General features: G+C 41.6%; 1 protein-coding gene across 10 annotated transcripts in view; it reads right to left on the reverse strand.

Annotated features, from left to right (window-relative positions):
• HECW1 (HECT, C2 and WW domain containing E3 ubiquitin protein ligase 1) overlaps positions 1–22,664 on the reverse strand; it is a 456,699-nt gene that overhangs the window by 16,257 nt on the left and 417,778 nt on the right. For all 10 annotated transcript variants that reach the window (XM_054558880.2, XM_054558879.2, XM_054558881.2 and 7 more), the window contains 2 exon segments: positions 4,723–4,821; positions 3,981–4,110 (listed from right to left, as the gene is read on the reverse strand). In XM_054558880.2, coding sequence (XP_054414855.1) covers positions 3,981–4,110; positions 4,723–4,821 — 229 coding nt within the window.

Raw genomic sequence — 22,664 nt, forward strand, 5'->3', positions numbered from 1 at the left:
CTAGATATGGGCACTGAAACTTAAGCAAAGGATTGGTAGAAGAAGGATTGGTACTATATAGACACATTTTTAGAGAAAGGAAAAAGCAAAAACGACAGAAATTACGATGTATTTCCATAAAGTTACACCAAGTGTGACTGCCTCTCCTGCCCGCTCTTCCACCTCCTCCACCCCTGAAACAGCAAGACCAAACCTTCCTTTCCTGCTCCTCTTCAGCCTATTCAAAGTGAAGACAACCTTTATGATGATCCACTTCCACTCAATGAATAGAAAATATATTTTCTCTTCCTTATGATGTTCTTAATAACGTTCTCTTTACTCTAGCTTTCCTTATTGTAAGAATACAGTTTATAACATCTATAACCTACAAAATATTTGTTAATTGACCATTTTTGTTATTAATAAGACTTCTAGTCAACAGCAGGCTACTAGTAGTTAAGTTTTTGGAGAATCAAAAGTTATGAATGAATTTTCAACTGTACAGGACTCAGTGCCCTAACCTTTGCATCTTGAAGGGTCAACTGTACATTATTGTAGATCTACAACACATCCTTATTTTTAGCACTGGGAACATTTAAGCTTTTTTCCTAAGTTGTCGAGTTCCTACACTTTACACAGAGGATTGCTCTTTTGTATCTTCAACTTTATTTTTTCCTCTAATTTTATACATTCAGTTATTTGTAGTTGACCTCGTTTTCTTGAATAGATAGTATATGGCCATGGAATAAAATTCAAGTGGTGTGGAAGGCCATAAAATGAAAAGTCAGTTTTTCTCCCACCTAACCTCCCAGCCATGCATTCTCCCTTTCTGGAGACAGTCATCTCTATTTCCCTTCCAGGGAGATTCTATGCATATGCTGGGGAATGTATGTATATAATCTTTAAACATTTTTAGAGATGGGGTCTTGCTATGTTGCCCAGGCTGGTCTTGAACTCCTGGCTTCAAGAGATCTTTCCACCTCTGCCTCCCACAGTGCTGGGATTACAGGCATGAGACACTGTGCCTGACCAACATAAACTCTTTTTCCCTGTAAACAGTAGTGTGTTTTACACACTGTTCTTCACTACCTTTTTTTCTCTTTAAACTATATCTTGGACATTTTTCATGCCAATTTATATCTGTGTTTTTCTTTCTTTATTGTTGTTAGTGTACCCTGTTTATTGCTCATGATTATATGTGAATTGAGGGGTTGGGGTGTCCTCATGCTTTTTAATAACCCCACATGATTTCACTACTCCACTTAGTAAATGTATCATTTATTTAACCAGTGCTCTACTGCTGGACATTTAGACTGTTACAGATATTTTTCAACTATCAACAAGGCTGTGATGAAGATCCTAATATATTAGTAATTTTAATTAGGTGTTAATATATCGGTAGGACAAATTTCTAGACATGTGTGCTGAGTCAAAGGCATGTGATTTAAAATATGAACCGATATCACCAAAGTGCCGTTCATAGAGAGTGAATCACACTTCCACCTACAATGGACAGGAAGGTCTCTTTCTCTACACCATCCCAAAATACTGCTAAATTTTCTGATTCTTGACATTCTAATGAGGGAAAATGGTATCTCACTATAGTGTTAATTTATTTTAAAAAATTGTAAATGAGATTATCTCCTTGTCTTTCCTTTTCTGGGAACTATCTATTTATATTCTTTGCGACTTTACTATTAGGTTGTTGACTGATAATTTCTTATTGATCTGTGGGATCTCTTCTGATATTGAAAGAAATAGTCTTAATGTTATCTATTAAACATTATGTTGCTTTCAGTTTGTTTATAGTATAGTTTTTCATGCAGAAATTTAAAAATAATATTTGACTATGTCAGATGACTTTTATGACTTTGAGAATTTGTGCCATATCTGTATCAGCATTCTTTAGTGCAAGATTAAAAATAAAAATTATCTCTTTTTTCCTTTTTAAAAAATTTTTACATTCAGGTTTCTGATCCAGCTGGAATTTATTTAGTGTAATAAGTTATGTTAGGGATCTAATTTAAAACTTTTACAGATGGCTACCCAGTTGTCTTAATACAATTTGTTAAGTAATTGTGTATATTTTACAAACTTACCCTCTACAATAGGGCATATGTGAAAGATGGGCTAAAAGTGGTCATGCACAGAGAACAGCGTATTTTGCCTGTTCAATGAGTACATGGCAGGAAAGTTAAATGAGTAGTTTTTTTTTTTTGTGAGATGGAGTTTTGCTCTTGTCGCCCAGGCTGGAGAGCAATGACGTGATCTCGGCTCACTGTAACTGCCACCTCCTAGGTTCAAGTGATTCTCCTGTCTCAGCCTCCCGAGTAGCTGGGATTACAGGTGTCTGCCATCATGCCCAGCTAATTTTTGTATTTTTAGTAGAGACGGGGTTTCACCATGTTGGTCAGGCTGGTCTCAAACTCCTGACCTCAGGTGATCTGCCCACCTTGGCTTTCCAAAGTGCTGGGATTACAGGTGTGAGCCACCATGCCCAGCCATGAGTAGCATATTCTCGAACATATTTAAATGTGCTCTCCAGAGTTGTAGGAAGAAATATTTTTTTCTCAAATAGGTAAGACAGCATTCTTCAGAGGCATGTTTTTACAGAAGAAATACAACAGAATGTTAATGTTTTCCAGGACCTAGCCAAGATTCTTGACTGGGATGCGGGTGCTTGGTGGCCTGCAGCATTCATTCATTCTCATGCAGCGACCCAGTGCACTGTCCACATTGATGTGAGGCACCTCTAAAGCATTCTGATTTAACTATCACAACAACCCCTGTTACGAATTACCTTATGTCACAGGCTTTAGGTCTAGAAAATGAGGTTCCTCAAACCTTGTTTGTTAAATCTACTCAGGCTATGGTTATTTTCTGTTAAAATTGTAACCCATTTGATCAGAAGATTTGATGTTATATAAATGCTAGTAGAAAACAAATGGGAAACTTTATCTTATTATTTAGTGTTGAGATATATGTATTTTGGAGGAGTAGCTATCTGGATGTGATAAAAAGAATCATTTCTGTAATGGCACAGATAGCAGAAATCTCTGACATATGTATGGTGTACTTCACAAAAATGCTTTCTGATCCATTATCATATTTGATTTTCAAAAAACTCCATAAAGTAGATCCAGGTCATAACAAGAAAAAGAAGAAAGGGGACACGGGCAGATTTATTAAAGGAAGTAGTTCCCAAGGAATTGGTTTGAATGAATGAGATCTCTTATTCACTAATTTAAAAACAAAATCCCATTACCACATGATCTAGCAATCCTACTTCTGTGTATATATCCAAAAGAATTGATATATGCAGCAGGGACTTGAACAGATATTTGTACACTCATGTTCATAGCAGCATGATTCACAACAGCCAAAAGGTGGAAAAAACCCAGGTGTTCATCAACAGACAAATGGATGAATGGATAAACAAAATATGGCATATATGTATATATATTTGTTTATATATATATAATATACACATAATGAAATATTTTTCAGCTTTAAAAAGGGAGGAATATTTTATATACATGTAAAGGAAGAATACTATATATATTTGTGTATATATGTGCGTATACATATATATCTACATAATGAAATATTATTTAGTCTTAAAAAGGAAGTAAATTCAGACACATGCTACAACATGGATGAGCCTTGAGGACATTATGCTAAGTGAAATAAGTCAGCCACAAAAAGACAAATATTGTATAGTTCCACTTATATGAAGTATCTAGAGTAGTCAAATTCATAAAAACAAAATAGAATGGTAGTTTCCAGGAGTTGTGGGTGGGAGAAATGGAAAGTTATTGTTTAATGGGTAGAGTTTCTGTTTTGCAAGATGAAAAAGTTCTGGAGATTGGATGCCCAACAATGTGGATATACTGAAGCACTGAAGTCTACACTTAAAAATGATTAAGATGATAACTTTATGTTATGTGCATCTTCCATAGTAAAAAACAAAATCCGTTTTCCAAACCCCATGTCACACAAACCTGTCCAAAAACCTCTTCATTAACAGTGAAAGTGAGGTCTAAGATGTCTGTGATGTTGTTGTCCTTCATCCACTGCAAGCTCTGGTGGAATTCCTCATCCAAATATTCCAGGTCACTCAAATCGCAGGGCCTGGGTGAATTCAGTGAGAAAGGCAAACAGAATTACTGAACAAATGGCTGCCCAGACCTCACTTCAAAATGTGGTTATATCATTCCTGGCTAAAACATCACAGACTTATCCTAACAATTGGATACTTTTGAATCCACTGATGAATCAGATCATTCAGTCACTTTAGTTCATTCAATGATTTTCCTTTGAAAAGGAAATGTGAAATTGTTTACAATAACAAACATGAAATAATTATTGACTCATGGACTCCGCATGAAAATTGGAGAAAACTATCATTTTAAAACAATTATGCTATAAACAGATCAGTTCTACTTAACAGTTTAATGCAATGTTTGTAATATTATTATAATTTTATATAAAATGATTCATCTCCATGATATGACATTTTGATAATAGAATCTTCCCCTATAACAACAACAAAATCCCCAAATACCTTTTTATTGTGCTAAAAAATGTATGTGATATCTAAGCACTCAGAACAGGAAGCCACCATAACCCTAACAGGAATGGTTAGGGCAAAACAGTGACAAAAGGGTCAGTGGCACCAGAGAGGTCGGTGTCCTTGCCCTGCAGACAGGGCTGGGGTGGAAGTGTGGTCTGCAAAGCACTTACAGTCTCAAGAGTGCCTTGTAGAAGGGCCTCGTGAAGAAAGCGTCAAGAAGGTACTGATGGATCAGAGCCAGGCCCAGGATGCGACCGCTAAACCTGAACCTGGAACACAGACAAGGCAGAGAAATGGGCAAGTGGAAATTTACATTGTTAAATATTTTAGTTTGCACTTTTATTTGATGTGTTTGAGCATTCATCTTCAGCTGCTTAAGGAATCTTCTCATTGACGACGCAAGGGAGGCGCCTGTTCTCCTCCTCCTTATGCTTTACCATGAACAATGCCTGTGTGCTTGTTAGGGGCTAAAGGAAGCCTCCTCTCCCAGCCACGTAGCAGACTTGAGTCATTTTTCCACAACCTTTTTCCAACCGGGGAGAATGAGGACCCAAGAAGAGAAAAGCACTGGGAAGGGGAATTCAGGAATCTTAGATAAAAAGCCCACACTGAACTGGAGGAGGACCCAGATCCAGTGACACAGAAGGCTTTCTGGATGTGTGTCCTTACCCATTCAAGCATTTTATCTACATTACCTAAGGTCCATGATGGCAGGTGGAGGGTTTGAGTATGGAACCCATATGGCAGTTGTGCTTGCAGACAGTGGGGAAGAGTTACATAGAATCACAACATGGTAAGAGATAAGCTGAATGAGCATCACTCTTTAAAATCGCCAGCCACATAAAAGACAGAACGAGGTCACTGCTAGGAAGAACTGGCCATACAGATCTGGCCACCTCCAGATGCAAGTGCCTTTACTGATTTAAATGCTTGTTGGAGCATTGACTTCCTGAGCATTTTGCAATTAACCTGCTTAGCAAAATGCTGAGGCTACCTGGGCTTGATTCCATTGTTGCCTGCTCCTAAACCAGCTTCTTGACTGCCTGGTCTAGCACCCTATGCTTTCCCCATCATGTGGGCCTTGCCTATCTCTGGCACCTACTTTCATAACTGGAGTCTCCATGGTGTCCACTCTAAGTAGGTTTTCACCTAATCCGGGATTTAGTTGTGAATTTTCTCAGATCCTCCCTGTCAGAATTTCCAACTAATCTATCTCCAATGCCTTTTATGTGGCTCTTTTTAGACTCAGAGTGTTTCCTACTGTATAGCTGCTATAAAGACGTTAAAATGAATAGATTGTCTGATTCCATAGAATAAATATATTTATAAAAACACTTCAAACTGATATGTTTGAAGTAGTTGATTCTTTTTCCATGAAATAACATGCTAGTGTTATTGACTCTGAAGAGACTAGAGGCAAACAAAACCTCAGTGAAAGTGCTATGGGGCACTGTGGTTAGGGGACTTCTGGGACAATGGGTCCTTGGGCCTGGGTACCCCACCAGTGCTTCATTCCTGGGTGCCCTTTCCCGACCACCCCATAACTGACCAGTCCCCAAGACAGTAACCACAACCTGTGTATAAAAACAGTTATCTTCTACTCCAATAGAAGATTGGCTCACCTACTCTAAATAGACTCTAGGGCATTGTAACCAATGCTTCTAACATGATAGTAGGGTTGTGGCCATCTAGGTTGAGATGACCGAGATGATCCAAACCAGGAAAAGACTAAAGGTCAGCACAGAGGTGACGGGCCCGTGGCTTCCACGTTTAGAGGTGGCCCCTGAGGGTCCAGTAAAGAGAGCTGGGAATCAAAGCAGGTAGTAAATATATGCAGATATGGAATAAATGATAACATTAAATGAGATTACTATGTTCAGCTTAGTGCTAAAAAATTAAGTATCTCAATGAATTACAAATTTTCTAGCAAAATAAAAATTATTCGAATTTATTCAGGAAGATGTAGAAAACTTAAACAGATCGATAACCACAGTGCCAATTAGGAAACTTTGAGGAGAAAGGACTATTTCCAAAATTGATGCTGGGACTGGATATATATATTTTTAAAGACATGTTCTTTCAAAAACTCAAGGGCAGAAAACCTTTCTGCTATTTCAACAGTTCCAGAAATCAGAAAAGGGTGGAAAACTTCTTAATTCATCATTATGAGCTACCATAAACACAAAGTGGAACCTGGAAAAGATAAAACAAGAAAGAAAACTAGAGAAATTGCACTTGTACATAAATCCTAAATTAACACAAGAGAATTGAACCTACTAGTTCATTCCCAGAACAATGCAAAATGATTAAGGATGTTTAATTAGATAAGGATAGTTCAATATTAAGAATTCTATTACTAAAATCAAGTATAAGGTCAAAAGACAAAAATCATACGACTTTTTTTTGGTTACAAACTGGAAAGTTACTTGAAAATATCCATCACCAATTTCTGGAGAAAAAAAAAATCTTTGTAGTAAACCAGCAATAGAACAATGCTTCCTTAACAAAATAAAGCACATCTATCTCGGAATATATTTAACAGTAAAAATACTGATGCTTGTTACTACCACTCGTCACGATATTCTGTCAGTTCTAGTCACTACAGTTAATTATAAATAAAAAATTGGAAACAGATTAGAAGTAACTTTTATCAAATGCCTGCTGGGTCAAGGCACGTTATTTACAGTATCTCATTGACCCTTGCAACAATTCTATTTTATGGTTTTGGTCATCTTCATTTTGCAGATTAAGAAACCGAGGGTCAATAATTAGCCCCAGGCAAGTGGTTCAGCGAGGAAACTGACCCACATCTGCCTGACACCAGACCAGGCCTTTTCCTTTGTGTCCATTTTGAGATATGAGCGATGGAGAGGTTGCTACTCTGGGTTTTGGGGCCAGGCTGCCTGGTGTGTGATCCTGTGCAAGCATTTAACCTCCCTCTTCTCAGTTTCTTCTTCTGGAAAACTTCACTGTTTAAGTGTTACCTATTTTTGCTATTAGTTTTTTATGTTGGCTACCAACATCTCTTGTGCTAATTAGATACATTTTGGTTCAGGTAATCTTCAACCAGCTTAAGCCCTCTAAGGCCACGGTGTTGTCTCAAGGAGTCCAGGGTCAGGAATGCAGTTGGGCCTCAGGAACTCCAGGGACATGAGTGATATCACCCTTCCTCATCCAGTTTCTCCCTTTGGCTCCTCTAAGCTCGTTTCTCCTCTCTCACTGCCAACACCTCCTATGGTTTACATCCCAGAGTTCAAGCACAAAAGAGACCAACTTGACTCCCTCTGACCTAGGTCTAAATTTTCAGCATGATTCTCTGACTGTTCTAACTCAGGTTGGATGCCCACCGGATCAATCATGAGCAACCAGGGAGGAAATCTGAGTCTCGAGTACTTTGCAGCAAAGACCACTTTGCAGCAAGGACCACTCTCAACCAGGGGGTGGGATCACTGTTGCATGCCTCTCAACTAGGGGGTGTGGCGATGGGATTTCCTAGCACAGGGGACTGCAGTGCAGACTGCCAACAGAGAATTGTGTATTTGCTTTGAATTGGGTAGACCATAAGGTGGAATTTCCAAAGTCAGAATTACACTGGTTTCTCGGACTGATATGGGCAACAAACAAGCCCTAGTTTTTTTTAAAATAACTGCAACAAAGCTATGATAACGTGGTTTGGCTTTACATAACCACAGACGGGATGGCTCTAAGCCAGTCCCATATATACCGTAAAATATATTCCAGAGCCATGAACTATGATCTGGGACATGTTTGTAGAAAGCAAAATACAGCAACTATACAATTCAAATCTAAAACAATAGCTGATGGAAAAAAAAACAATAGCTGATGAGTTGCTGTGTGTGCAATTCCATGAATGAGAAAACACCTTCTAGTAATGGTGCACCTCCTTTATTTATCTTCTGTATTTGTCTCCCCTAAACTAAACAATTGCTTGTGGGGAAGTTGATTACATTTGCTGTTAACACAGGTTACAAACGAGGAGGAAGTATGAGACAGAAAGAAAATACTTTTCCTTAGTCTCTGGATCTAAGATAGTGTGTCTAGGTATGAAGAAACTATCCCAATAATTTAAGCAAAATTAAGTGTTGAGGTTTCGACCTAAGTTACTTGGCATAAATAGAGTTCAGAGGATAAACTAAAATAAGACCCTACAGAAGTAGCGGAGCCGCTCCCCCTGCCTGTGGGTGTGAGTCTGTTACTTAAATACCCGGCCCCAGGGCCCCGTTCGAGAGCCTGTGTGTGTGAGCTTGCAGGGCTTTGCTCACTCCTTTCTCTCCATGGATCTCAGGAGTCTCGACCGATATTGCAGGCCAGGCCTGCTCCTGGGGGTAGCACTGCTCCCCGCTTTTTCTGTGCTGACATTCTGGCAGCCCTGCTTGACCGCAGCTTCTACTGTCTCAGCCTCTGCAACTCAGCACCTCACAGACGTGTGGTTCATGCGCTGCGTGTGCTGGTGCCGTCGCTGCCCGCCCAGGCTGTGGCCCCGCATCTGTGCTTTTTCCTGGCCTGTGCTCAGTTTTACTTTGCCAGGAGGGAGTGGCTCCTCCGTGTTGTCCTGCTTTCTTAGAGGGGCCTTGCAGAGGAGTTGCCTGGGCCCTAAGAGTTTACAGGGACTGCTTTTGAAGTTTGCTCACCATCCTTGAATTCCTAGGGCAGCCAGGGCCTGGTAGGTGGAGGGAACAGCTACCATGTTCACCTCTACCCCTCAGGCCGTGTTGGGCGCCCCGGCTCCCTAGGCCATTCTTCTGCTTCTCATGGGGGCTATTGTATCTGAAGGGCCCCCAGGTTCCTGCTCAGAATCTGCTTTCTGCTGTTTCCTATGTGTGTCTAAGTTCCAACGATGAGTGCCCTTCAACTCCTCTTCACAAGACAGACCTCAGCCCCCAGGTACCGAGCAGGTGCACATGCATGCACACGTGGCTGAGGAGAGGAGGCAAGGCGGGTCAGCCCATGTAACCTCCCAGCAGTGGGTGGTGGGTCCCAGCCTTTTCCCCATTCTAGCCACACCCGGATGGATCAGGAATGGAGCCTCCCCTGGGCAGTGGAGGGGGAAGAGTCTCTCTCTCCGGCAATGTTTTCAGTGTAATTTGAAACCTCCCAGGAGATTCTGACATGCCATCACAGTAAGACATATTCCTGACTTTTAAGAAACACATAAAGCATATTTTTCTATTTATTTATAAATTCGAGATGTGTTTCCACCCATTTAGACCTGAGACCACAGAAAGATTACCAATATAGCAAAATACCAAGAACCCACATTTAACAACAACAACCAAATCCTTTCTATTGAGGATCAATGAAGTCCAAGTCTCCTTGGGGTGGAAGGCATGCTCTGTTTTCCTTCAGATGAAGAGCACAGACAGTTCATGGTTAGATTCCTCAATCCAAACCACAACCCCGTGGTTTGTGGGAACATTCCTGGACTCTGATATAAATTATTTTCATATCCTTGGTTTTAGTATGTTGCAAGTTTTTGTTTTTGGTATCATCAACCCCTTCCCTCCTGCCAAAGAAAAATAACAGAATTGGTATTTTTTAGTGTAAAGTAGAATACGAGTGATATATAGAATATTTTTAAAAAGTGAGTCAACTCTGTCACCCAAGGTGACATTTACAACCCTGAGATGACTCTTCCCCTGATTACCAGTTGGCGAGAGCAGGGGCATACATACGTAGATGGGACCTCTGTGCCATCATGTTCCCACCACGGTACAGTACAGACACCCTCGATACATGCAAATAGTGGTTTTCATTATCCTTTAATACACTGCAAAATACTTCTTTTTAGGAATGCTCTATGCTTGGTTCAGCCCTTTCCCCTCTGATGGAAACATATATGTTTTTCATCTTTATCCGTCTGCTCATAGATCCTGAGGGGAAGCCTGGACCCAGTGTGCACTGGGACTGTGGAGTAACTTTGGGAATGAGCAGATGTCACTCTTGGTGTGCGCACATCAGCACCTCCCCAGATGTCTGGGAGATGAACTTGACCTATGCTGAAGAAAACTCCAGCCACTCTGACCTTTCAAAAATACGTGGAGGGCTCTTACGGCAGGAGATCTGAAGGGAGCTAATGTTATGGGCAAGGATTTCTCATAGTTCCATCTGGGTTTTGCACATTTTAGTGAGAGTTCAAAAGGTAATGGAGTTTCACACATTTCCAGCCCATCTTCCCAAGTGGCTTAAAGGCCCCAAAAAGACTCAACCCTCCCCTTGAGTGCATTACTGTTTGTTGACTTGACTCCTCTTTGGGCCATTTGCCAATAATCCAAGGAAGGCAATGTGCTGTGGAGGATGATATCACAAGATCTGATGTTAGGCTGCCTTGGTTTGGATCTTCTGACCTGTGTGACTTTGGGACACCTGTTTAATATCAATTAACTTACCTGCAAAATGGGAATCATAATGGCACCTACAGTATAGGACAGCTGCTAAGATGCTAAAAGTCCTTTGTACAAGGACTAGTGGAGGTCAGTCCACCTGAGCATCTAATGAATTCCTATCCATAGACTGGCATGTCTAGTTTCTTACACCACACTCAGAACCCTAGGCCTAAAAACCCATTCTGAATTGAAGAGTGAAAACATGGATTGGGCTGACAGTGGCTAGCCTGAAATTTCCTGCTGCAAACTTCTGCTCTGCTTACAAACAGCATTTATGTATCATGGTGCCTGGCACAGTTAAGGTCTCAATCAAGATTTGTTGAATGGAATTAAATTGAAAATTATCATCTGGTTTTATCCCAGTGGAGCGCAACTATACAAACCCACAGAAAACGTCTGAAATGTCACATACTATTTGAACCCTATTTGACTAGGTTAACTGCTCAAATTTCCAATATCTGCAGTAGGTCTCCACGCAGGAAGATGGACAGAAAGCGCAAACTGCAGAGGAGAGTTTAGGGGCTGAGTCAATGTATGGAAAGATGTGGCAAATGTTTTACATCAAGGGGCTGAAATACAAGTCTCCCTCTCCCTTCCTTCTCTCCCTCTTCAGTTTCTCCAATGAACTACTGTGGGGGAACATGTTTTAGCAGGAATTAGTATGTAATGATTTCAGTGTATTTTTCAACAGATTATTTAAATGAAAGCAGTTTTTGTAATGACAAAAAAATGCAGTTGGGAAGTCTTCAAGAGGAATCTCTTATTTACAGGCCAAGATTTATGGAAGGGGAAGCAGGATAGCTCTCCAAGCCAAGAAAATAAAAGACCTAATGATACTCTGGAAGGACATTTTGGATAGTGAAAGAAAATACTTTAAAAGGCTTCTAGTTAATCCTTTTATATGAAAGTGATATAAAAATTGAGTGAAACCCTCAGTGCAGCACCCAGGCAATATGCCAAGTCTGAAAAGGCTCTGTAGGGCATTTCTGGCAGTTTGATTTCCCGGCATTCAACTTGGGCTGCTAAGGATTGATCCAAGGGGTCTCCTGGTTTGGGTGACCTTCTTTGTCTCTTCTTCTTGATCTGTTGCCCCAACAGATCAGGCCACTCGTCTCCTTCTGCTTAATTCTTGGCTTCTGCATCTTTTGATGCATCACAGCTCAGCATGAAAAATACTCCCTGATAAGCTTCAGACTTGGGAGACCCAAAGCTGGGTCTTCCTGCCTGGAGAGCTGATCACATGGTGTACTGGGCACTGTAAAGAGGCTGGGCATTTGGTGATAATGTGCTTGGCTCTTGTGCCTTTGGTGAGGAGATGGGGGCTGAGGCAGATGCAGTAACATATGGCAGGACACTGAGGTCTGTTAAAAACCCTGCACACAGTCGTTAGTCTATAAAGGCCTCTTCTAACCACTATGGCATCTTCTGGAGCACAAATGTCTGTCGAAACAAGCACTGTACTGGCAAATTTTGGGGGTTCACACATTTTGTTGGGTGAGTGAATGAGGCCAGAGGGTTGCTACAACTGCATCTATGCCTGGATGCCTCCAGGACACCATTGTAATGTCCTGTTTCCCAAGCCATGACTCTGGGGACTGCATTCACCTATGCATTGCCTACCACCTGCCGGTTGACACCCAGGTGGTTTGGGTCAGCTGAGTTCTAGAAGATTCTTTCTGTAGCAGTCATGTTTTCTATCTCTGATACTTCCTGGATCTTTCCCAGACACTGCTTCCCTGGTAATGGACCAGGACTTGCATGGGTTAAGTTCCTTCAAGGAGTCTTTTGCAGTTCTCAAAAGAATAGACTTGGTTCCTCAGCCTCGGCACTATTGATGTTTGCTTTCCGATGTATTATAGGATGTTTAACAGCATCTCTGACCCCTACCTACTAGACGCCCAGTAATACCAGCCTCCCAAGCTGTGACAACCCAAACTACCTCCTGACATTGCCAGTGTCCACTGGCGGTGGAGAGTGATGGTGCAAAATCAACCTCTCTTGAGAACCACTTGAATAGAATATAGGGTGTGGAAAAATATATCTAAACAGGTGACGATATACTCCTTTCTAACTTGCCTTTCTTGAAAACTTGAGGAAGGCTGCCTGGGCCCTCCGAGGCAATGCAGGTCTTACCCCTAAGGCTTTGTGCTCCACTCTGCACATCTGAGCAGCTTTTCATCATTTTCTGAATCTGTAAGTGTACTTCCTACCCCACCAAATATCATCTTAAACTCCCACCAATAATTTGGGCTCCAGGTTTCTTTTGGGGAAGTAATGAGGGGGGAGAATAATTCCTTCTGAATGCACCAGGGAGCGTCAACATTGCTGAGGGGATGATGCAGGATCTGAGTAAAGAAAAAGAGTGAGCTCCTGGAGAATGAGCATCACAAGCTGGGGGACAGCTTAGGGGACCTAAGGTGGGAAGGTGTGTGGCTTGTTTGAGCAATGCAAAGAGGCCAGTGTGGGTGGACCCCAGAGAGAGAAGGGGGAAATGGCAGAACATGAGTTTGGAGAGGCACTCAGGCAATAGATCATGCCGGACTTGGCAGGCCATGGGAAGGACTTTAGATTTTATTCTAAGTATGATGGGAATCCATTGGAAGTTTCATGTAGGGTCTTTGGAATGAACCGATGTGTTAAAATGATCACTCTGGATGCTGCATGGAGAGAGGTGAGTCTGGCAAGAGTGAAGGCAGAGGCCTGTCTGGAGGCTTCTGCATCCAGATGGGAGGTGATGGTGGCTTATACTGGGGGTGGTAGTGGAGGTGAGGAGGTCAGAGTCTGGATGCATTCTCATGATACAGCCAAGGGAATTTACTGATGCATTTAAGGGGAGAGATGAGAAAAAGAGAGGCACCAAGAACAATCCACGGCCTTGGGCCAGAGCAATGGGGTGCCATTTGCTGAGATGGGAAACACCAGAACAGAGGGCTTGGAGGAGGAAATGGAGAGTTCTCTTTCAGACATATTACGTTTGTGCTGCCTATTTATATCCGAGTGGAGCTGTGGAGTAGGCAGTTGTACTGAGGAGTCAGTACCTCCGGGCACACGGCCGCACTACAGATGTCACCGTGGGGCCGTCGGGATGCAGATGGCATTTGAAGCCAGGCATCTGGACAAGATCATGGAGGAAGTTTGTGCAGATGGAGAGGAGGACTCAGGGCTGAATGTTAATTGATGCAGCATTCGGGGATCTGGAAGATGAGAGGCAACAATAAAGTACATGAGAAAGAACAGGCGGTGAGGCTGGAGGAACAGAGATGTGGAGCGCATGGTACAGGAAGGAGGCAGAGGCTGACTGTGTCAAGTGCCTCTGAGATCAGGTAGTAAGCGGTCTGAGAGTCACCAGATGGCTTTGGCAATCTTCATGAGGGGTGCAGGGGAGGAAGCTGGCTGGAGAGAATGGGAGGAGAGGAAGTGGAGAAAGCCAGCACAGATAACTCTTTCTGGGAATGCACCTCTAAAGGGGAGCAGTGGAGTGGTCAGTGGAGGAGGGCATGACATGGAGGTTTGGGTTTTTGTTTTTTCAATGTGAGGGAAATTGCAGTGTGTTCATACATTTCCAATTTCAACAAACTTATCAAGTGCCTACTATGTGCCAGGTGCATAGGAAGATCCTAAGTTACTCATTCATTTTGAGTTTACAAGCTAGGAAGGGAGATAGACAGAGCAATGCAGCATCTCATCACCATGGAGCAAGTGGTGGAGAAGAGGAGTGCACAGGGTGCTGTGAAAACTCAGGGGAGGAAGCATAGCTTGGCTCTGGGGGGGTTAAATCCAGGCAGGGCTCCTGAAGGAGGTGACAAGTGAGGTAAGCCTAAGAATTAGCCTGGAAGAATGAATAGAAATTAGTTTGCTTAAGAAGACAGGGAAAGGCTTTCCAAGAAAATAAAATCACATCGCAAAAGAGTCAAGAAAGATAATGGTATGTGTTTAGAACAGCGTGCAATTCATGATTACTAGAGCATACAGAATGAGGAAGGACAAGATGTGAGATAAGGTTGTGGAGAGAGATAGCAGGAGGTCCTGGAAGATCTTATTTTCCACGTCAACAAGTTCACCCTTTAAATTGTAGACGATGAGAACCCATTGACAGGTTTAAACAGGGGAGTGACATGCTTGTTTTGGCATTTTTAGAGAAATCACTTTGCACCCATATGAAGGATATAGATTTTAGGAGGGGGCATATTTGGAGGTTATTACAATATGTCAAGGGGATCATGCCAAACATTTTGGAGGTAAATCAGCAGGACAGTGAGCAGCAGCAGAAGAGAAGGATGACAGGAAGAAGTGGCTTGGTGGGAGAGATTAATTGTTAACTTGGAGGAGGATCAAAGTGGTGATGTCTAGTAGGTATTTTGATAATAAAGTTTGAAGCTCAACAGAGAGGTCAGAGCTGAAAATATAAATTTAGAATTCATATGTTAGTATGGAGAGAAGTTTATAAAGCAGTAAAATTTTGATTACATTGCTATATTTTATATAAAATTATATCTGTCTTTCCATCTCTCCATCCATCCATCCATAAAAGAATATGGAAAAACTTAGGTCAGAAGAATAATGGCATTTATTTTTGTTTGGAGATATTTTCTTATGTATATTAAATTTTTTCATAATGAGTGTACCTTACTGATGTGATAAAACTATATTTATTTACTTATAATAAAGCTATAATAAAAACTAGGTGACAATGGCATGTCAGAATCTAAGGTGGAAGAGTTTCAAATAGGAGTTTGTATTTACTGCAGTAAAGCGTCGATTAAAGTAAAGCGTGGGCCAGGCGTGGTGGCTCATGCCTGTAATCCCAGCGCTTTGGAAGGCTGAGGTGGGTGGATCACCTGAGGTCAGGAGTTCGAAACCAGCCTGACCAATGTGGTGAATCCCCATCTCTACTAAAAAAAAAAAAAAAAAAAAAAATTAGCCAAGCATGGTGGCACAGGCCTGTAATCCCAGCTACTTGAGAGGCTGAGGCGGGAGAATTGCTTGAACCTGGGAGGCAGAGGTTGCAGTGAGCCGAGACTGCACCACTGCACTCCAGCATGGGTGACAGAGCGAAACTCTGTCTCAAAAAAAATAAATAAAAAAAAATAAAAAAAATAAAAAGTGGTAAGAGTTCACCGGCTCTGTTGATTAGTTGGTCTCTGCTGCTCATGGAAAGGGCAGTGCTGGTGACGATTACTGAAATCAGACTTCGGTAGGTGAGGAAGTGAGTGAGGGAGAGGAGCAGAGCAGGGGGAGAGCATGAAGTGTAAAGAGCCATGAGAAAGGGATGACTGCTGGAGAGGTGTGGAGATGGGGACTGGTGGGCCTAGAGCCTGAGTGGGTAGGTCCACCTTGAGTAGAGGAACGGACTCCAGCGAGGGTGTTAAGGTTGGGTAGCATTTGTATTTGGGGTGAGAAATTGAAGTGGTCACCTCAGTGTTTCCATTTCAGTAGGGTCTGAAGTCATCTCACAGTGGATGTGATTTTGGTTGATGGAGGCTTTTGGGACAGTCAAATGGAAGATGCCCCCATAACAGGACTGGTGAGCTTTGCTGTGGCACTTTCTGAGGTCAGAGAGCGTGAATTAGAATTCTCCCCTTTCTTGGAATTATTTCATTTTCTCCAGGGCTAGAGCTATAGAAAACTACCCTGGCATGGAATGGGGAAGAGTGAGTTACAATACTAATCCACAGTGGCGTTTTGTCCGTCAGATGGGGTGCAAGCATGGAGCAGGGAGGGAATTGGGTGTGCAGGGAATGAAGGCACTCAGGAGGCCTGGGATGAAGGAGGCCATGCCAGACTATGAGGAGACAGAGAATCCAAGGTGAGAACGAGCTTGGCAAGGAGTGGTGGTAGGGGGAGGAGGTGGGAACGCCGGCTGTAGAATGATTGACAGTGGGATTTTAGAATTTTCAGTTTCTGACATGGCACAGTTCTGGGTGATAATGAGGTTGGGAGGGCCACAGTGGGAGCAGGTGGCTGGAGTGGAATGTAGGTCACTGCCATGGGGGTTAGGTAGGTTTGGTCTATTCTCTACACCCACCTTTATTCAGATACTGTTTTGGGGAATGTATAAAGAATCTCCTCCCCAATGCCCCATAAAAATTGTTTAAATATTGCAGATGCAAGGCATAATTTATATTTGGTTTTCATAGCTTCCCTTTATGTGGAAATGGTTTTACAAATTAGCTGAGAAAACTTGAAGTTTTCTTCATCTGCCATGAAAGAGACTCTGCCAACACAGGATAATGACAGGATATTATCTTTGGATTGCTAATTAGCAACTGAAATGAATGTCTAGCCCTGGTGCCGCCAAGTCCCCTCCATTAATATCTGCCCTGCAGCGGGGCAGAGGAGTGAGACCAGAGCTGCTTCCCCTCAACATGGTGGGCCAAGTGTGCAGTGTGCCTCCCTTTTAGAGAAAGCACTTCTAAAAGTACCTTATGCAGACTCTTAACATACCCTCTGACTATATAGGGATGGCAAATAACATACGTAGTATTGCTCTTTAATTGAATGAAAAACTAGTTGTGGTAAAATTGATCATTTGAAAGTGTGGATATTTTTTGACCCATCATTCTGGTTAGCTTGTGTTAATACTGAATGTATCAATCACATTTTCCCAGATTATAAGGATTAAGTTAGGTTAATGTGGAAAGGAGTTGAGGAACAAAGATCCAGGAAAATAAACCTTCCCATAGATATAGAGAACATTACCCCATCTTTGATTCCCTCCTGTATCTAGATGTGTCCAGGTATGTTACCACTTTGGCCCTCAAAGATGCTTTCATTGACCTCTAAGGCATGATTCCTCCTAGTTTCCAAGTATTCTTTACTGGGAGAGTTGAAATATTTTGTTTTGCAATATCATGGATGCTCATGACTGAGATTATGTCTACAAGTCGCAAAAACGATGTGCATTTAGTTATCCAGGCAAGCAGCCTTTCATGGTCAAATGACTGAACAATTCACTGGACAAAATTAATCAAAGTAGTTAATCAATGGACCAAAATAGCTCAGCTCTCAGTTTAGCTATTAACGTTAGCTAATAGCGCAGTTTTTAGTTATTTAACTTTCTAGCTATTTTACCGTTGTCTAAGCCTCAGTCATTAGTTCTCCAGGTTGACTTTTTTGTGAATTTGCTTTATGAGCTCAGGGAAACAGTTGAAATTTTTTTCACCGGTTTCTCTGTTTACCTTGGGAGAATACTACCGATTTCTTCTCAGAGGCCTTTGGGGGCTGTTGGAAAGATTGGTGAATTTTCTATCAAAATCTGGTGTATTCTTTAGAAACAGACACTCCAAATGTTCAGAGTGAAATATAATACTGCATTATTAAACTTGGAGGTTTCCATGATGGGAGGTATCTGAATGGGTTGAATATTGGCTCTCACAAGATATGCCCATATCCTAAACCCTGGAACCTGTGAACGTGATGTTATTTGGAAAAGGAGTCTTTGAAGATATAATTAAGTAAAGGACCTCAAGATAAGATGATCTTGGATTATCCAGGTGGGCCCTAATCCATCGACAAGCGTTCTTATAAGAGATAGAGAGGAGAGGACACAGGAACCGATGAGAAGGCCATGCGAGACAGAGACTGGAGTGATGCAGCCACAAGCCAAGGAGCCGTTGAAACCCCAGAAGCTGAAAGAGGCAAAAAAGGGTCTCCCCTGGAGCCTTCGGAGGGAGTGTGGCCTTGCTGACACCTTGATTTTGGCCTTCTGGCTTCCAGAACTGAGAATGGCCAGTTTGTGGTAATTTGCTACGGCAGCCTTAGGAAAGTGAGGGAGCGCCCACCCGCATCATAGCCCTCCTCCTTGCTTGTCCAGAACACCTTTCACTCAGCATAGGATCTTGTAATCTGTAAGTTGTTCCACTAAAGTAATATATTTAATTTCATGCAAGAAGATAATTTATCTAGTTTTAGAATGAGATACAGTGTCTAGTTCCAAGCCCAGAATTATATAGAAAATTTGACCATAAGAGGCTGCTTGCCTGGATAACTAAAGTGCTCTGAAACCTGCTATAGCCTCAACAGTTTTTTTTTTTTTTGAGACAGAGTCTCATTCTGTTGCCCAGGCTGAATGCAGTGATGCGATCTCAGCTCACTGCAGCTTTGACCTCCTGGGTTCAAGTGATCCTCTCGCCTTAGTCTCCTGAGTAGCAGGGACCACAGTTGCATACTACCATGCCTGGCTAATTTATTTTTTGTAGAGACAGGTCTTGCTGTGTTGCCCAGGCTAGTCTCGAACTCCTGGACACAAGCAATCTTCCTGCCTTGGCCTCCCAAAGTGTTGGGATTACAGGCGTGAGCCACTGCACCTGGCCCTGCTATATCTTCATCTAACTGAATAATCCAGGAAGGTGAAGGTTTAGAAGTCTTAATTATTTGAGCTGCACAGACCAGAGAATACAGGAATGGCAATGCCATTGTGTTCCAGGCAGAACCCAGAGTGCCTTATTGACCCTTTAAATGTTATTATTTCTTTCTTACCTGTGATGCATTAACCAATGCACAATATTGCCATAAATCTGAGTCAGGTTAAAAAAAATCAACTTGGGTGAAACCAAACAATGTTTAGAATTTCCACTCATTCATTCATTCATTCATTCAATCTTTCTATGAATCATAAGTTATCTATCATCTGCAAGGCACTGTGCTAACTGCTGGAATACTTAGTGAACATAATAGACAAGGCCCTCATGCTCCCATGGAGTGTACAGTCTAGGGACATTATGTTTCAGGAAGATGTTAGAATTATTTAAATATGACCTAATTCTAAACTGATGTAGCATTCTGTAGTTTTCACATGAATGGCAAAATAATAATGGCTCTGACAACATCAAGTTGCCATGCCACACAAGATCTATGTACTGATACAATCAGGATACCAGAAATACCTGAAGCTATTTAAGTAATTGGTTCTGAATTAATTGCATAGATAGAGGGAAAATATGGAATGCATAAGCCAAATAAAATACTAAATCAGCATAATATTGAGGCTTGTGACTATGTTCTATGATGCTTTATTGTTTTGAAGATTTACCTACTGATGATATTTTTCCTTAGATAATAGAATTTATTGATACTCTTTAAAATTAGACTATAAAGAGAAAGTCCCTAGAAGTCTGGATAGTAGGGACAGCCAGTGTAGCCTCTGTTTTCTATTCATCATCTGAAAGTAGGAAGCCTCCCCTCTCCTCTGTACCCCTAAAGGTCCCAAGGCTGATCTGCTCTCAGCCTAGGCTGGAGGATCCATCTCCTGGATTACATCACACACTTCCCTAGAGGTCTACAGTGATTCCCATTTGTCATTCATAATGATATTCCTGATCATTAGTTTTATACATCTCCACCAACCATCCCCTTTCTCAGATCCTGAGATCACTGGGCTACCTTGGTTCTGTTCTCAATTTGATTAGGATTGTACTTCTGTCCCTGGTCCACCTCTGCTAATGCCATTTTCAGTACTTTTTCCAGCTGTGTTATTCTTAATTGAGAATAACCCATGCTAGGTGGTTTACATTTGCCCCACCCCTCCTGTCATTCCAGTTTCTGTTGCTGTCAAACTCCTTACCCTCCACCCCGCTGAATGTATCCCTCCTTTCATGAAATTGGGCTGAACAGAAAGACGTCTTTATACTTTCATATAATTTGCTTTTTAAACCTCTCCCAACAGACAAAAAGACTTTTGAATGCAATATATCGATTCTGTTAATTCTATTTGGCATTTAAATATTCAGGAAATTAACTGATTTCATGGAAATTACATTTTCAGTAATTTAAGTAATAGTTCCAATTTTGTTAATTTTCATACTTAGAGTCAAGCCTAAAAATTTCTCAGCCATGATGCTGACCACATATTCCGACTGATTCTTGGGCTTGATATTGTTACTAGAGTGCTTTACTTTCCTTTGTCCTTGAAGCAAATTTCTAAGGAAGGCAGCATCAATGTTCATTTGTGTAATCATGCCATAATACATTCATAAAAAAGAATTTTGAATCAACAAATAAAGCCTAATTTTTAATCCCTATTTTATATTAGGATGCTGAAATAAGATAATGTAAAGAGTCTGCTCAAGTTAATTAACTCTGATTCTTGTGAAAACCTCCTCAGTTGAAATCCTGATATACCTGGGAAATTTGGAGACTTGTAAATAGCATTTCATGCCCCTGTACAGGACACAGGAGCTCCTTCCACCTCCCACTAATGCTTGCTTACATAATTTTGCAGTAACTTCTTTTCCAAATATTACAAGCACACGGGAGAGCTAGAGGTGAAACAATAGCCCCAAACCTGGATCTCCACAGTCTCTAGTAGGAACTTGTGAAAAAAAAATTCTTTCAATTTTAGCTCTGCATGGGCATGTCAAAGCCTCTCCACTCCTCTCTTCCCATCTACAAATAAGGGATAATAATGTTAATATTTGCTTACATACCTCACAGGAGAATGAAAAGAAAGAGTAATTTAATGTTAATAGGTTCTTTGAAGATGAAAAGTACTTCATAATTGCTAAGTTCTATTACATTTTTAAAAACCCATCTCAAAGATACCTCTCTTTCCTTATCCTCATAACTTTAATTAAAAATAATTATCCTTTCTCAACCTCATTATTTAAGTACATAAGACTTCATGACGTTCCCACACAATGTATGTTTCCATGCTTTACCCAGTGTTACTGCTTTCAGGTTTGGGCCTTTCATACTTTCTAACTTCTTATATATTAGAAAATCTAGTGAAAACCTGTTGTGTCTGCCTGGGGTAGATTTCATTTCAGAGTGTGAAAATTGCATGAACAGCCAGCTTTTTTTCTCACACTCTTCGAAAAGCTCTTGACGCTGCTAACATCTGAGGCAGAATTTCTCAAAGGTGGGGTGACCCTTCCATTGGTATCTGAATCCCTGGGGTGTTTGTTAAGCTCTAGGTGCCTGGAGATCAGACTCTATGGGGTGGGTTATGGAAATCTGCATTTAAAATAAATTCTGCAGTTGCTTTCTAAAATTTGAGAACCACCCATTCCAAGTCCCTCATCTTTTTTTAAAGATGAAAAACATAGTCTGAAGGTCAAAAGTGAAGTTTTTTGCCTTAGGCATCACTCACTGCATTTTCCTCATGGATACTGGAAGAAGGGATGGAGGACAAAGGCTTTTCTAGAGCTGAGAGTATGAAGGGCTCCAGTTGGCCTCCTCTCACACCACCGCCTGCAGGCACATGCATCCTTGCCTCCTCACACCCCACTAATTAGGGGGGTCTTCTTTTTATCTAATCCCCCTCATATCACCAGCCTCTCCCTCCAGTTCTTGCTTTTGGCGCCTCTCTCATTAGTAAGTACATCTGCAATCTACACTTGCCATTTATTTCCCTCCATCTCAAGGAAAAAGGGGCTGACTCTTTTCTTTTTTTGAGATGGCGTTTCCCTCTTGTTGCTCAGGCTGGAGTGCAATGGCGAGATCTCTGCTCACTGCAACCTCCACCTCCTGGGTTCAAGCAATTCTCCTGCTGGGGCTGACTCTTTTTCAAAGTTAATATCTCCACTTGGGCTATCTATTGCCTTTCCCTGCCTCCTCTGGGCTCTTCTTCCATCCACTTTTTGCTCTCTCTTATAATTCAAGATTTGTCTGTCTTCTGACATTGTCTCCTCAAAGGCCTTGCAACCTTCTAGCGGCCCCACAAAGCCAAGCTCCTAGAAAGAGCAGTTTTCAGGGCTGTTTGATGCTGGTAT

This window comes from Pongo abelii, chromosome 6, assembly GCF_028885655.2.
Source record: "Pongo abelii isolate AG06213 chromosome 6, NHGRI_mPonAbe1-v2.0_pri, whole genome shotgun sequence".
NCBI lineage: Eukaryota > Metazoa > Chordata > Mammalia > Primates > Hominidae > Pongo > Pongo abelii.